Genomic DNA, 14,829 nt, shown 5'->3' on the forward strand with positions numbered 1-14,829 from the left:
AAGTGATATTATACTGTTAAACATCTTCATTTTTGCAGATCATGATACTAGGTTTACAGAGCATTTCAGATTTAATCACTATTAATAAATCACTTGGTAATAAGCAGTACCAGCACTGTCCTGATTAAGCCCAATGCTCTTCTCAGCTTACCACACCCTTCCTTTTACACATAACCACTTTACAAAGATAAAAACCCTTTTAAACACTTTTACTACAAATAATGTGTTCTAGATTTCAGAGTATTTCAAATTTTAAAAGATTTATTTAGAAACAAATCAACTATCATGAACACAAAAATTATTAAAGCAATATTATAGTCAAAAGGTAAATGTGTCTTTTAACCTTTTTACTGTAAGAATAACTTCACTGATTTTTTTCTAAATTAAATGAGTATAAACACTGTCAAAAATACATTATCTTCTTTTGTGAACAAAAGATACAGTCTATGACTGCCAACCTTCAATGGATGCCTAAACATAAAAGTTTATGTACATTTTATCTTTTCCCATATACAGAAGCATACACATACTAAATGTCTTTTCCACTATAAATAAGCACTTATTACATGCTTTCCCTAACTTCTGCATTAAGGTATGACAGTAACAGTGATATTTATTTCTTCCTTCTACAGTTTCACAGATAAATTTGGCATCACAGATCTTAACCAAAGTAAATCATTGTTTTCTGTGAGATGAGAACTATTTCTTTTTTTTTCTTTGTTTTTTTTTTTGGTTTTTTTTTTTTTTTTTTGGTTTTTCGAGACAGGGTTTCTCTGTGTAGCCCTGGCTGTCCTGGAACTCATTCTGTAGACCAGGCTGGCCTCAAACTCAGAAATCCACCTGCCTCTGCATCCTGAGTGCTGGGACTTAAAGGCATGCGCCACCATGCCCGGCTTGAGAACTATTTCTTTTTTTTTTTTTTTTGGTTTTTCAAGACAGGGTTTCTCTGTGTAGCCCTGGCTGTCCTGGAGCTCACTTTATAGACCAGGCCGGCCTCGAACTCAGAAATCCGCCTGCCTCTGCCTCCCGAGGAGAACTATTTCTTTTCTTTTTTTTTTTTTTTTAAGATTTATTTATTTATTTATTATATGTAAGTACATTGTAGCTGTCTTCAGACACTCCAGAAGAGGAAGTCAGATCTCGTTACAGATGGTTGTGAGCCACCATGTGGTTGCTGGGATTTGAACTCTGGACCTTCGGAAGAGCAGTCAGGTGCTCTAACACACTGAACAACCTCACCAGCCCGAGAACTATTTCTTAAAGAAAACCCTTTATAGCATCTCTCTGGCATATCACAATTGCATGTATTGCTACTCCTTTTTTTTAAAAAAAATCTTTAAAAAACATTTACCTTTCCTTTATCTACATTGGTGTTTTGCCTGCATGTATGTCTATGTGAGAATGCTAGATCTTGTTACAGATAGTTGTGAGCTGCTATGTGGGTGCTGGGATTTGAACTCGGGTCATTTGAAAGAGCAGTGCCCTTAACCACTGAGCCATCTCCACAGTCCAGCATTGCTACTCTTATATGTACAAAGCTATTTTAAAAATAAAGGTTGCCCTGAACATAGGCAATGTGGTATCAATACAGTTGATATGATAACTGAGATGGATACTAAGCAACCAAGAGTATATATAACACTGATTCACTGGGCAAAGGAATGATTCACATTTTATATGGGAAGGAACAGCATGAATGTAGATCAGTTCAGAATGGTGTTCAGTTTGTTTATTTCTGGAATTTACATGTGATATTATTAGATCACAACTGGGTAACAAACAGTGGAAAGCAAAACCATGAATGGTAAATAATATATACTGAGTAAAAAATTGGCTAGTTATATAAGTTCCTTATAATATACAAAGTTTTATAATACTCAAGTATCCATAAAATAAAAACATATATATATGAAATTGATTGGGAAGGCCTTCCAATCAATTTCTTCATAAAATTAATGACCCTGTGTCATGAGGTAATATGTAGTAGTGGATACATCAATATAATAGTTCCAAGAAAGTAGGATCAGAGAAATTAACTCAGGAGGAGATTATGTTGGAAAAAATAGGAAAAAGTAATAATAGAGTCTGTGAAACTTAAGAACAAACAAAAAGCTGGGTGGTGGTAGCACATGTTATTAATCCCAGCATTGGGAGGCAGAGGTAGATATCTCTGTAAGTTTGAGGCCAGCCTAACCTACACAAGTTCCAGGATGGCCAAGGCTACTTAGACAAGCCCTGTCTTGAAACAAACAAATAAATAAATAAACATAGGTTATATGAAGAAACCAAAAGGAGAAAGCTGATTAAAGCCAGGAACAGTAATCCATGTATTTTTCTCTCCCACCATAATAGGCAGAAATCAATGTTTTTAATGCTTCAGTGATGCTTTGTATTATCCCCACAAGGATAAATGAAATACATTATGGTATAGACTCAGAAGAGTCTCATCTTCCTCTGTGGTAAAGGTAGAACCAGTCACACTGGTCACTCGCCAAGTGACACTCCTCTTTTTTAACCTGGTTTGTAACTGCCGTGGTACTACCACAGAAAGTGGATAGATTTTACACTCTGATAAGTACTACAACAGATGTGCTGCTGTCAGCCTATTTTTTACTATGTGGATCTTTGGTCTTCTTAAGCAACAAGCAGTTTGGGATAATAATTCATAACATTTCAAAATAATATTTTCATAAAATTAATAGAAAAGCCATGCATAAAAATATGTCAGGGACAGACTCAAAAATTTTAGATGCAGAATATCTGTTAGCATAAAATTCAGTTTTAAAGTTTACCTATACCTCTCTTCAAATTCTTTTCTCTTTTCTGTATTTTTGTTCTTTTCGTCTAGAGCTTCTGAAAATGTTTTACTTTCAAAAAGTCTTGCCATCTGCTAAAAAGAAAAATGAGAACAAAATACTTAGTTCATGATAGTCACACTTTCTTTTTTTTGTTTTTGTTTTTTTGAGATAAGGTTTCTCTGTATAGCCCTGGCTGTCCTGGAACTCACTCTGTAGACCAGGCTGGCTCGAACTCAGAAATCGCCTGCCTCTGCTTCCCGAGTACTGGGATTAAAGGCGTGCACCACCACGCCCGGCTCGATAGTCACACTTTCCATCCTTAGCACTTAGAAGACTATGGTAGAGGCATTGCCTGGCATTTAAGGAGAGATAACTTAGTGGGTCAGGTGCTTGCTCTGAAAGCATAAGGGCATCACTTCAGAAGTCCAGTACCCACATACAAGCCAGGTACAAGAGTATGAGCCTGTAAACCCAGTACTGGGAAGGTGGAGCTAGAAGAGACAGAACTGAGGAAGATACAAATGCTGAACTCTGGCCTCAATGTACACATACACACACACACACACACACACACACACACACACACACACGATACCTTTAGAGCAGTCAGATATATATTTCTCTTAACTAATAAATATATTTTTTCTATAAAGTTAGATTTTTATTTTTGGTAGTATTTACCAAAAACTGCCATGCCATGGTTGGAGAGATGGCTAAGGTCAAGTGCACTTACTGCTCTTACAGGGGACTCAGGTTCAGTTCCCAGTACTCACATGGTGACTCACAGCTATCTATAACTCCAGTCCTAGGGAATCTGATGGCGTTTTCTTACCTCCACAGGCACCAGGCACTCATTTAGTGCATATACATGCAGGAAAAAACATTCATACAAATAAAATACCTAACTTCTTAATTTAAAAAAACCCACAACTCGAGGAATTATACTAAAATATATTCCAGAAAATCCTAAAACCTAAGTTATTTTTATACTAGCTTTCTATATATTATAAACTATAAGGTTTTTCGGATTAAATCCCTAAGCTATTTACTATGTTGTTCCCTCTTTCAAAGACACTGTTGTTCTTTAAAGTCTGGCTGAGGGTGTACTCAGTGATGCATTTGTCTAACAAGCACAGTTGCCTATGTTTGATCCTTCAACAAACAAAATAAATCGAATCTTAGGACTAACTTAAATCTTGTTCTTTCTTCATCTTCTTTCCTCAGACATCAAATAACTACAAACTATTACCCAAAGAGTTAAATATTTCAGAACCTGAAATACATTTGTCTTCACTGAGGCAAAGAAAAAAAAAAAAAAAAGCCTTTCTCCATTTTTAAACTGTCTTTAAAAACAGTTCTTCTAAGTTTGAGAGATGGCTCAGGAATCAAGAACACTGTCTGCTCTTCCAGAGGTCATGATTTTAATTTGCAGCAACGATATGGTGGCTCATAACCATCTATAAAATGACCTGATGCCCTCTTCTGGCATGCAGATGGAGCACTCATGCAACAAATAAATAAATAAATAAATAAATAAATAAATAAATAAATCTTTTAAAAAACTCTTCTAAGACTATAGACTAATATCGTATTCATATATTAACAATATAGTAAAACATAAAATATATACCTTATTTAAAGAATTAATTTCTATTTCCATATCATCTGCTTCTTTCTCCAATTCAAATGATCTTTTGGTAAAATTGTTGGCACGTTTAAGAATATCTTGTGTTCTGTATCTCAAATTAACTCTTTTTATGTTAAGGAACAGACATGAACTAAATTTTATATTTACTAATAGTTAATATTTACCATTTACATGTATGTTCTACAAAAGCAATATTAATAATTGGTATCTGAAAACAAAAATATGACTAATATAATTAGTTTACTTTAGTATATTAATGAACTTAAAAAAATAACATTTTTTAAAGAATACTTATTACAATTTTTTCTTTCAATAATGTATTTTTATAAGGTAGCATTTTGAGTTTTTCTATGCAAGTTCATCCTGTCATTTGGCATAACTAATAAAACATTAATAATAATCTCAAGAAAAATTAAAATTTTATCATCTATTTATTCCAGACATTAAAAATCTACTCAATTTATCTTTTGTTTATCCAAAATGTTCATTAATATATCCTGTATAACAAAAAAGAGCATCCATCTGGATATCCTGCTTTAACTGGATTTACATTTATAGAGTAGTTCTTAGTTTTTATGTTGTTGTTGTTTTTTTGGGTTTTTTTTGTTTGTTTGTTTTTTTGGTTTTTCGAGACAGGGTTTCTCTGTGTAGCCTTGGCTGTCCTGGAACTCACTTTTTAGACCAGGCTGGCCTCGAACTCAGAAATCCGCCTGCCTCTGCCTCCCGAGTGCTGGGTGTGCGCCACCGTGCCTGGCTAGTTCTTAGTTATTAATAGACATCCCATGCTGTTATTAAATAATGCAATTTCCTAAGTTATTGTACAATCCATTTAGGGGAATTAAGACCTGAGTAGAATAAAAAGCTGTGAATAAAATTCTTGAGAAATTTTATTATTCCTTTCCTATCTTGCCTTATAACATATATGATTTGCATGCTACAACACAAAGCATCCGGTGAATTTTCTATCAAGCATTATTACTAAAAGTATTTCAAGTTTTACACATACTTAATCCCTAATTTTCGACTCTTCCTACCACCATCTACTTCTCTTTGTCATTCAAACTTTGTGTGTCATCCCAAATCATATCCAACGCCTTAAACTCTGGCTGTATCTATCTTAAAGTACCTACCAATCTCTGACCCTTACGACTGAGAATTTAATGCACATCAAATAAAAAAATAGTCTAAAACCAAAATATGAAGAAAGCAGGCTGTAGAGGCATTTAAAGAATGGCTTAGGACGGAATGGGAACAAAATGCATGGATAAAGAAGACAGCACAAACGGTGGAATTATAATCTGCTAAGAAAGCATATAAGGATTCTAAAGGTTGAAAGAAGATTAAAGTTTTAAATTCATCATCAGCGAAGATCTCTCTGACAAACAGGTGAGACTTAAACCATTTAAGAATTACTTATCTATTATAGTAGTACTTATCAGATTTATTTCTGTGTCTATTTCCCATGCTAAGCTGTAAGTTCTTTCTGTTTGTGAAGTCTTCTTTATCCATGCATTTGTTTTGTTCCCATTCCATCCTAAGCCATTCTTTTAATACCTCTACTGCCTACTTTCTTCAATTCTTCAATACATTTCAAGATGAATACTTATGACACACTTTCTTACTCTGTTTTATCCTAAAGAATATTTAATAATCAATTAATCTGGAATGTTTTAAAAGATAAGATTTTTCATAATTTGATAGCCACTTTAAAGCCAGATGACTATACCATTTCATTTTCTCTTAAACTGCTTGCTTCTGATCACATAGGCATATATGAAAACTAACCCCAGAAGACGTTTAAAGTAATCTTTAAAAATCTGACTTTAACTGAAAAGCAAGTACATGAGACTTCCCACATGAAAACACATTAACAATTAAAATCGTAAATTATACTTATCTAAGAAAATTATAAGTGAAATCTGCTGTGGATACACGTATAATGTCCATTTAGTCAGAGATGGGAAAGGAGCAGGCACTGAAAAGCAAATATGTAATTGAGAATGATGATATTCTTTTCAGTGTAAAAATGCTGTAACCAAAGAGTATATAATAAAAATGTTAATACCTAGAAATTTCATAAGAATAGTTTCATTCAATTGTAGTTGTTCAGTACATGCCAACACTCTATTTTTAATTTCTTCATGTTCTTTTTTCTTCTCATAATATTTACATGAAAAACGTGTTTCTGAGTATTTTAGTTGGTATTGTTTCAAAACATCTTCATACTGACATATATAATCATGATACATTTTTCTGTTAAAATTAAAAGAAAGTATGTAGAAATCTACAAACTTAAGAAAATATCACTTATTAAGTCTATCCCATTAAGCATAAATGGCATTTACTCATCTTTACTTCTTTCAATACTCTCTTCTTCAAACTCTACTTGACTCTTCCACCAAACCTGTTTTATTACCTGAGTTAGTCACCATACTCCTAATTCTCTTCAATTTATCATCCATTCCTGCCATTTTAATGCCATTCTTTGAGAATTTAATGCAATGCATCTTGTTAACCTTGAATGGCGCACAGATCTATTACCACCTTCTCAATACCTCCAACTTTATGTCTTCTTTTTGTGAATTACTAGCCCGTCAACCCCAATTTGTGCTATCCATGTATTTCTGGGTGTGGGGGCATCCAATGGAGCATGGTCAACCTACCAGAAGCTACACACTTAAAGAAAACTGACGCTCCATACACATAGAAGCCATAAACTATCCATAGCTTCTCAGTTGTGGATGGGGCTAATGAATCCCCTCCTAACCATGCTAGAACATTGATTGGCTCAATAGTGTGCAGGCAACCATAGCTGCTGTTTATAACTGTGGTTTCCTATCATGTCCATAAACACTACTACCCAGCTCTGTCTTCTTTAACAAGATACTGAAATTGAGCCCATAAGTAAGCTCCTTTTCAAACTGTGTATTTGCTAGTTAATCACTTACCACTTTAGTAACTTGGGAAAATAGTCTTAGGGGATACTTTTAAGAAAGAGGATACATCTAAGAAAGCTAACATACCATATGATTAGCATATATCCATCTCATTAATAATATGTGTGCATGACCACATATACTTCTAATATACTCCATATAATAGTTTGATCAACCACATAACTTCCCTAAGTTATCATCCAAGAAGAATCATTATTATCTCACCTATTAGTAGCAATATTAGTTTTCATGAATGCTTGGACAAGAATAGGAGATTAGAGGTAAGCAATTAGTAGACTGACAGTAAAGGATTTAAAGTTTTAAGCAAGGATAGGCTTTAGCAAGCTGAAAGCTAGTTGACAGTACATAGTGAAACCATGTCTGGAAAATGAAAGAAGAAGGAAGAAGGCAAAATGAAGAAGGTGAAGAAGGAAGGCAAAATGGCTGGCACACGACATTATTTCTTTTTTAAATGTCTGATTTTGAGTCATCAATTCAAATGTTCTATGCGGCTGGTTTAGAAAACAACTGTTTCCACTAAAGTACCTCTGTTTAGCTTGAGAAGTTATCTAAAGTAAACACTATATATACATACATGTATGTATGTATGTATGTATGTATGTATGTATAGATTTGCTTTAGCTTCTCATAGAAACATTTTTCTTAAAAAAACAAACAAACAAACAAACAAACAACCCACTTGAATGAGGGCTACAGAGATAGCTCAGCAGTTAAGAGAACTGCTGTTCTTCCAAAGGATCCAGGTTCAATTCCCAGGACCCACATGATACTTCACAACGCTCTATAATCCCAACTCTGGGAGATTTGCGCCTCCAGGGACACCAGGAACACAGACATACATGTAGGCAAAATACCCATACACATTAAACAAACAAATAATACATTTATTTTTAAAAATCTTAAATGGCAATAAATTACATTGGCATAAGCACACATTCATTTCATGCACACTCACACATAATTTTAATTATTCCATTCTGTATTTCTTCTTTTTGAAGACCCAGGAAAGAAATTTCTTTGAAGCATCAGGAAAATCTACTTATCTTAAGCAACTGAACTGATTTTTAAATAAATGGTGTGATTCCCAACCTAATCACATTTCTATAATGCCTTGACTATTACGAATTTCAAAGTCTAATCTACACCTATACTTAAAAGATATGCATGACATTATTCTTATTACCTGGAAGCCTTGATTCTAAAAGCCATGTATTGTTCTATAAATCATTTCAAATTCTCTGGGGAATAAAGCAGTGTCCATAAATGATAGCTTAATAGTCTTCCTTTTCCATTTTCTGCCTTCAGATGATATACTCTAGCTTCCTCCTCTTAGTAACTTTTCTATTGCTTTGAGGAGACACTATAACCAAGGCAACTTATAGAAGAACGTATTTATAGGGGACTTACAGTTCCAGGTTATAGTCCATGACCATTACAGAAACAACCAGCAAAACAAGGTCCTGGAGAAGTAGCTGAGAGCTTACACATCTCATCCACAAGCACAAGACAGAGAGAAAAAGCTAACTGGGGATTGTATGGGCTTTTGAAACCTCAAAGCCCACCCCTAGTGACACACCTCCTCTGGCAAAGGCTACAGCTCCTAATCCTTCCCAAACAGTCTACAGTATTCAAACATAAACCAGTGGGGGCCATTCACATTCAAACTATCTTGTACATTTTCATGAACTCTAATGACAGTAAGTCTAAATCCAAAACATTCACCACCACTTCTTTTAGCGTTCATCTTTGAAAGGATTGCATGTTTTCTTATATGTAGAATGTATCTTTTAATCTGTATGTGTTTGTGTGTGTGTGTCTAACAAAACTAGAAAGAGGAGGATGAGGTGAAAGAAGAGAATAGATCTTAAGGGAGATGGAAAAGAGTAATGTCTTAAAAACGTAGGAGAGGGGCTAACTAGTGGAAGATTGGAAATCAACTTGAGGAATGAGAAGAGTGTAGAGGAGAGTAATGAGGAAAGAATGAAAACGAGAGCAAGATACGACACACATATGTGACCATGCCATGATGAATATTATTATTTTGCATGATAACTTAATTATATTAACATTATCAAAACAGTCAATATCCCCAAATTTTCATGAGTTAATTCTACATATTAGTATTCCTTTAAATGGTTTCCTGCAAAGATCATTATTTGAAGGATTCTGCTACAATAGTTGCTACTGAGAAGTAGTTTATATCTGAGAAAATATCTAAGCACACAAAATTGAGTGGGAATTTATAATAGGCAGACTTAACAATGGTACATAGAATCCATTTACTTAAAACTCTCAGAATACAAACTTGCAACATTTTTGATTATCATTCTTATACAACATGCTGATAATACAAATTTATGGAACTGATACAACATATAAATTACTGTACTTGTCTTTCTCATTGGTTTCTTGGTAAGCAGTAAGCTGGTCTTTTATATAATCTTCATGTTTATGAAAAACATCACATGTTGGCTTCCAGCTATGAAAAAAATTATAGTTGTTATTACCATCTCAAAATGATAAATTGATAGTTTAAAAATGAATATAATGGGATGAGTTTAAGCACAAAAAAGAATGTAATAATTTAAAGAACAATGAATCTTTCTGCTGGGGTATGCTGTGTGAAGTTGTGTCTCTGTCCTTCCTCACATCTACCTAAGGCATTCTCTGATAGGCTTTAAATAAAAATCTGATGGTCAATTAGCTGGGCAGGAAATGGAAGGCAGGACTTCCTGGGAAGGAGAAGGAAGAAAGTGTTCCCCTAGAAAACATCAGAGGAGACAGATATTGATTACAGGTCTGGGCGGTCTAGCTAGCCATGTAGGCTGGGTGGTAAGGTTAACTTAGATGAGCTAGTTGAGAGTCTGCCCAGATAAAACCTAAGCTTTGAAATATTAAAAGGTCTCTGTGTGGTTACTTTGGGATTAAGGAATAACTGCCACCATATTAATGTCCACAATTAATTTGCAAGAACATAATAATCATTTAATCTATATTTTTCTTTTCCTAGAGAAAACAAGTTCACATTTTAAAAAAGGTCATATCCTATCATCTCCACTATCAGCATTCACATATTCATAATGTAAATATTCATTATATTTTGAATAAAATTAGTTCTCATTACTAGAAAAGCACAGGTTGGATTGTGTACCTTTACAGCATTTGCATTATATATTCTATTAATGTTCTTGTATTAGTACTCCAGTATTAGTCATCATTACTGTTAACTTCTTTCCATGTCAACTATATATGTCATAATTTCATTAATGGTTAAATGTCTAGTAGTAAGTATGTACCTAAATTAATGAAACTCCTAATGTTGGATGTTAGAATTATTTTTATTTAGTGTTTTCTGATAGTTAAAAATTTAAACAAGAAACTCAATTAAATTGCAATCAAAAAGATTTGAGTGAATAAATCCAAAGATACATTTTTTAAAAAAGAAGTCTTCTATCTTGAAATTTTTAGGTTGATTTTTTTTTTAATGTCTATGGGTGTTTTGCCTGCTTGCCAATCTGTGTATCAAACGCATGAAGTACCTATGGAGGTCAGAGAAAGCATTGAATCCTGAGACTGGAATTACAGCCAGTTGTGCTCCACCATGTGGGTGCTGGGAACTGAACCCCAGGCCTCTGCAAGAGCAGTTAGTGCTCTTAACTGCTGGGCTGCCTCTTTATTCCCTAAGTTAAATTCTTACAGAAATCTAAGACTTGAAAAGCCAAAGATCAAAATTACTTCAAGTTTATTTAATAGCAATTTTACACACCAAGCTCATACTCAAAATCATCTATTTGATTTTACATAGATAGGATCTCATATATCCCAATCTGTCCTCCAACTCTTTATGTAGCTGAGGACAACCTTGAATCTCTGATTCTTCTATCTGTATCTCACAAGTGCTAGGAAGTGCACAGGCACGTGCCAACACTGTTAGTTTACAAAATGCTGTATTTAGATTAAGTAGATCTAAATTAGTGAGATCTTTTTTAAAAATATATTTTTAAAAACTTTATTTATGTGAGTACACTGTCACTGTCTTCAGACACAGTGGAAGAGGGATTCCATTACAGATGGTTGTGAGCTACCATATGGTTGCTGGGAATTGAACTCAGGACCTCTGGGAGAGCAGTCAATGCTCTTAACCACTGAGCCATTTCTGTCTTTTCTGTGGAATCTTCTGTAAGTCCTTCTACAATGCCACATAACTAGGTAATCTGACTTATTTGTTAATATGGATACTAACTTGGGAGTTGGGGGTTAGTTAAGTGGGAGGGGAGAATGTACAAGGTCTGGGGTTCAATTCCCAGGGGAGGAAGAGGAGAAAGAGGAAGACAAGGGAAGAAAGAAGAAGAGAAGGGGGACAGAGAACACTGTTGCTTTAAAATAGGATTTTTGCTTGTTTGTTTGTGGTAATCAAAAACAGGGCCTTGCACACGTTAGGCAGGTATTCTACCATTGAGCTACAGTCCCAATTCAACGTTTTTATACTATAAACTCTAAAACCTTGAGTAAAAATATCAAATGATAATCAATGGATGTTCATTTCTGTCAAATACTTACTTACTACAGCTGTCTTTGATTTCTTTACTATGTTTATAGTGAAAAGCAATGTCCTCATCTACTTTGTTTATAGCTTCACGTAGCTTAGAAACATTTGCTTTATTTTCTTTAATACTTTCAAGGCATTCTGAAAAAGGAAATGTTTGTTTTAACTAGAAATCACAAATTAAAAATAAAGAAATATACCAGAAAAATGAAAGTATATGATAATATACCTAAAAGGAGGAGAATCAGAAAATGCAAAGAAAGAGAGACCTGAGAGATAGGCATTTATACTAAAAATCAAAAGACCCACAGCTAGGCTGATTCCTAGATCCAGAAGCTAAAAAGAACAGAGGACTCTAAAAACAAATGTCCCTGACCCTTCATCTTTTACAATAAGGGTTAAAGGGCATTTAAAGCTAATCTATCTCGTGATGCTGTAAATTCATGTAAGCATTTACTCATTAGTAATACTAACAAAGGTGTTTTTGACAAATGTGAAATTCCATCCATTGCACATCAGTTATTAAATACACCAACACATTTGTCACTCATTAAATATAAAAGATACAATTTTTACATTAGAATATTTTTTTTAAATTCATGTGTATGAGTATGTCTAACTGGATACATGTGTACTATGTGTGTCCCTAGTGTCCATGGCACTAGTGTCCATGGAAGGGGCAGTCAGATTCTTTGAAACTGGAACTACAGGAAGTTGTGAATCACCATGTGGATGCTGGAAACTGAACCTGAGTCTTCTACAAGAGCAACAAGTGCTTTTACTTACCGAACCATCTCTCTATCTCTGAAATAATTTATTAATATATTATTTTCTTTTTGATTTCAGAAGAATAACATTTTTAGAATACTAAGGAACACTAATAATAATACTAAAGAATACTAATACTAAAAAGTTAACAGTTCTGTTTTCAAAACTAAAATTAGAACTGAACCATTTTATTTAATTTACCCTGCTATTTTACTTATTATTTTTAAGAATCATTCTTCCTGATAATGTGCCACTTGCCAACCTCTGATTTTTATTATTTCTAGAAAAAAAAAATTCCAATATTTGAAATGACTCTTACTTGAAAGGTAAAAGAGCTTATGTAAGGGACTATTTCTGAGAAATTCTTTACAAAATGATGTTGAATACAAACATTGTTATAATACTGTTTCAATTATTCACTCCTAAAATAAATAGCTCATCATTACTCAAAAGAAAGACCCCCCTCTCATACATACAAGTTGCCCTAAGCAGTTTAATTATGCACTATGCTATATAAGATAAAACCAAAAGACTAAAATATTTATTTCATGCAAAACTACTTACTATTAATTCTTTGAATCGTATCTTCTTTAATACTTATGTCTTGCTCATACTGGAAAACTAAAAATAAACATTTGAGATTTTTCTTCATGGTTAAATGTCAAATGTTAATACAAATTACTATTTCTTCTTTATTTTCATTTTATACCTACCAAATTCCAACAAAAGCCTGTCCAAACTGACAAACAGATTATCATTCATCTTGGACACTGTGTAAAATAAATAATAAAACTTTCAGAAGCCATATATAAAAGAGCATACATAAAGTAAGAACCTTTCTAGTATAGCATTCTTAAAAGGAAAATGTAAGTGGATTAAGACATGGTGAGAAGGGAGTCTCTTCCAATTAGCTGCTGAATTCCCAGCCAGCGCTTCCAGAGCCCAGATAAACAACTGAGTGGATACCCAAAGGGCTCCGCAAGACGGAAAGTTCTAGAAGTTTTCCTTCGTGACTGCTGTTGAGTTTTTGAACGACTAGAACCCAGACATCTAGATTTCTTATGATCTATTCCAAAACTTATGCGTCAACTGTAGGGGAACTCTTAGCGCCCTTCGTGGAAGGGGCTCTAGAGAAATGGTGTAAGTTGACGAGTGACCGCCATGTGTTTTGTTTTCTTTTGCTTTTTAAGGTTTTCCACAGCTCTCAGTCCTAGCCCCGCCCGCCCCAGGCTGGTTTCGCATCCCCACTCCTGCATTCATGCCAGGAATCCGCCCAAGGGCATGGCCCCTTCCGCAGATGCTCCCCTCAGCGGAGGCCCTGGTCCCTGGCGCCAGGCCCTGGCACGTGGCTCTGTGGAGCGCGGCGGCCTCTTCAGACCTGCTGCCTTCTCCTCAGACCCGCTGCCCTCTCCTCAGACCCGCTGCCTCCTCCTCAGACCCGCTGCCTCCTCCTCAGACCCGCCGCCCTCTCCTCAGACCCGCCGCCCTCTCCTCAGACCCGCTGCCTCCTCCTCAGACCCGCCGCCTTCTCCTCAGACCCGCCGCCTTCTCCTCAGACCCGCTGCCTCCTCCTCAGACCCGCTGCCCTCTCCTCAGACCTGCTGCCTCCTCCTCAGACCCGCAGCTTTCTCCTCAGACCGCTCTTCCACCAGCGTCCCCTCCCCTCCCCGGCCCACCTAACAGGTCCCTACGGGTCCCCACGGGTCCCCGGACATCCGCTGGTCCCCGGGTCCCCAGGGCGGGGTTCTGGGAACACCACCAGACCTTCTGAGGTTTAAGAGTCTAAGCCCTTTGGCTGGGGCCTTGAGAGACCCCGCGCACCACGTGGTAGGCCACAGTTCTCGCGAGATCACATTGACGCGGGGTGGGGGGGGGGCGCTCCCCCAGGTGGAGCGGTCAAAAAAATCCCAAAATGGGTGCTGGATGCAGAAAGCGGTGCCAGAAGAAACGGCTGGCGTTCTTTTTTCTTTTGTCTTTTTTGGTTTTTCGAGACAGGGTTTCTCTGTGTAGCCCTGGCTGTCCTGGAACTCACTCTGTAGACCAGGCTGGCCTCGAATTTAGAGATCTGCCTGCCTCTGCCTCCCAAGTGCTGGAATCAAAGGTGTGCGCAAC

The 14,829-nt window shown here is 35.8% G+C and overlaps 1 protein-coding gene across 15 annotated transcripts in view; it reads right to left on the reverse strand.

Annotated features, from left to right (window-relative positions):
* The window catches only part of 4930447C04Rik (RIKEN cDNA 4930447C04 gene), a 37,765-nt gene extending 23,200 nt beyond the window's left edge, over nt 1-14,565 (reverse strand). For 4 of the 15 annotated variants that reach the window (XR_001780504.1, XR_001780501.1, XM_017315239.1 and 1 more), the window contains exons 1-9: nt 14,316-14,509; nt 13,431-13,487; nt 13,282-13,338; nt 11,964-12,090; nt 9,793-9,882; nt 6,512-6,699; nt 6,379-6,421; nt 4,429-4,549; nt 2,799-2,890 (exon numbers count right to left, since the gene is read on the reverse strand). Coding sequence is in view for 11 of the 15 variants with exons in the window: in XM_017315239.1 (XP_017170728.1) it covers nt 2,799-2,890; nt 4,429-4,549; nt 6,379-6,421; nt 6,512-6,699; nt 9,793-9,882; nt 11,964-12,090; nt 13,282-13,338; nt 13,431-13,479 (767 nt within the window). In the remaining 4 variants the exon portion in view is untranslated. Of the gene's footprint in view, nt 1-2,792; nt 2,891-4,428; nt 4,550-6,378; nt 6,422-6,511; nt 6,700-9,792; nt 9,883-11,963; nt 12,091-13,281; nt 13,339-13,430; nt 13,488-14,315 lie in introns of those variants that run through there. The other 11 variants (XR_001780502.1, XR_001780500.1, XM_011244200.2 and 8 more) reach the window with 8 other exon arrangements.
* Between the last annotated feature and the right edge of the window lie 264 nt (nt 14,566-14,829).

Source organism: Mus musculus, chromosome 12 (genome assembly GCF_000001635.26).
Source record: "Mus musculus strain C57BL/6J chromosome 12, GRCm38.p6 C57BL/6J".
Lineage (NCBI taxonomy): Eukaryota > Metazoa > Chordata > Mammalia > Rodentia > Muridae > Mus > Mus musculus.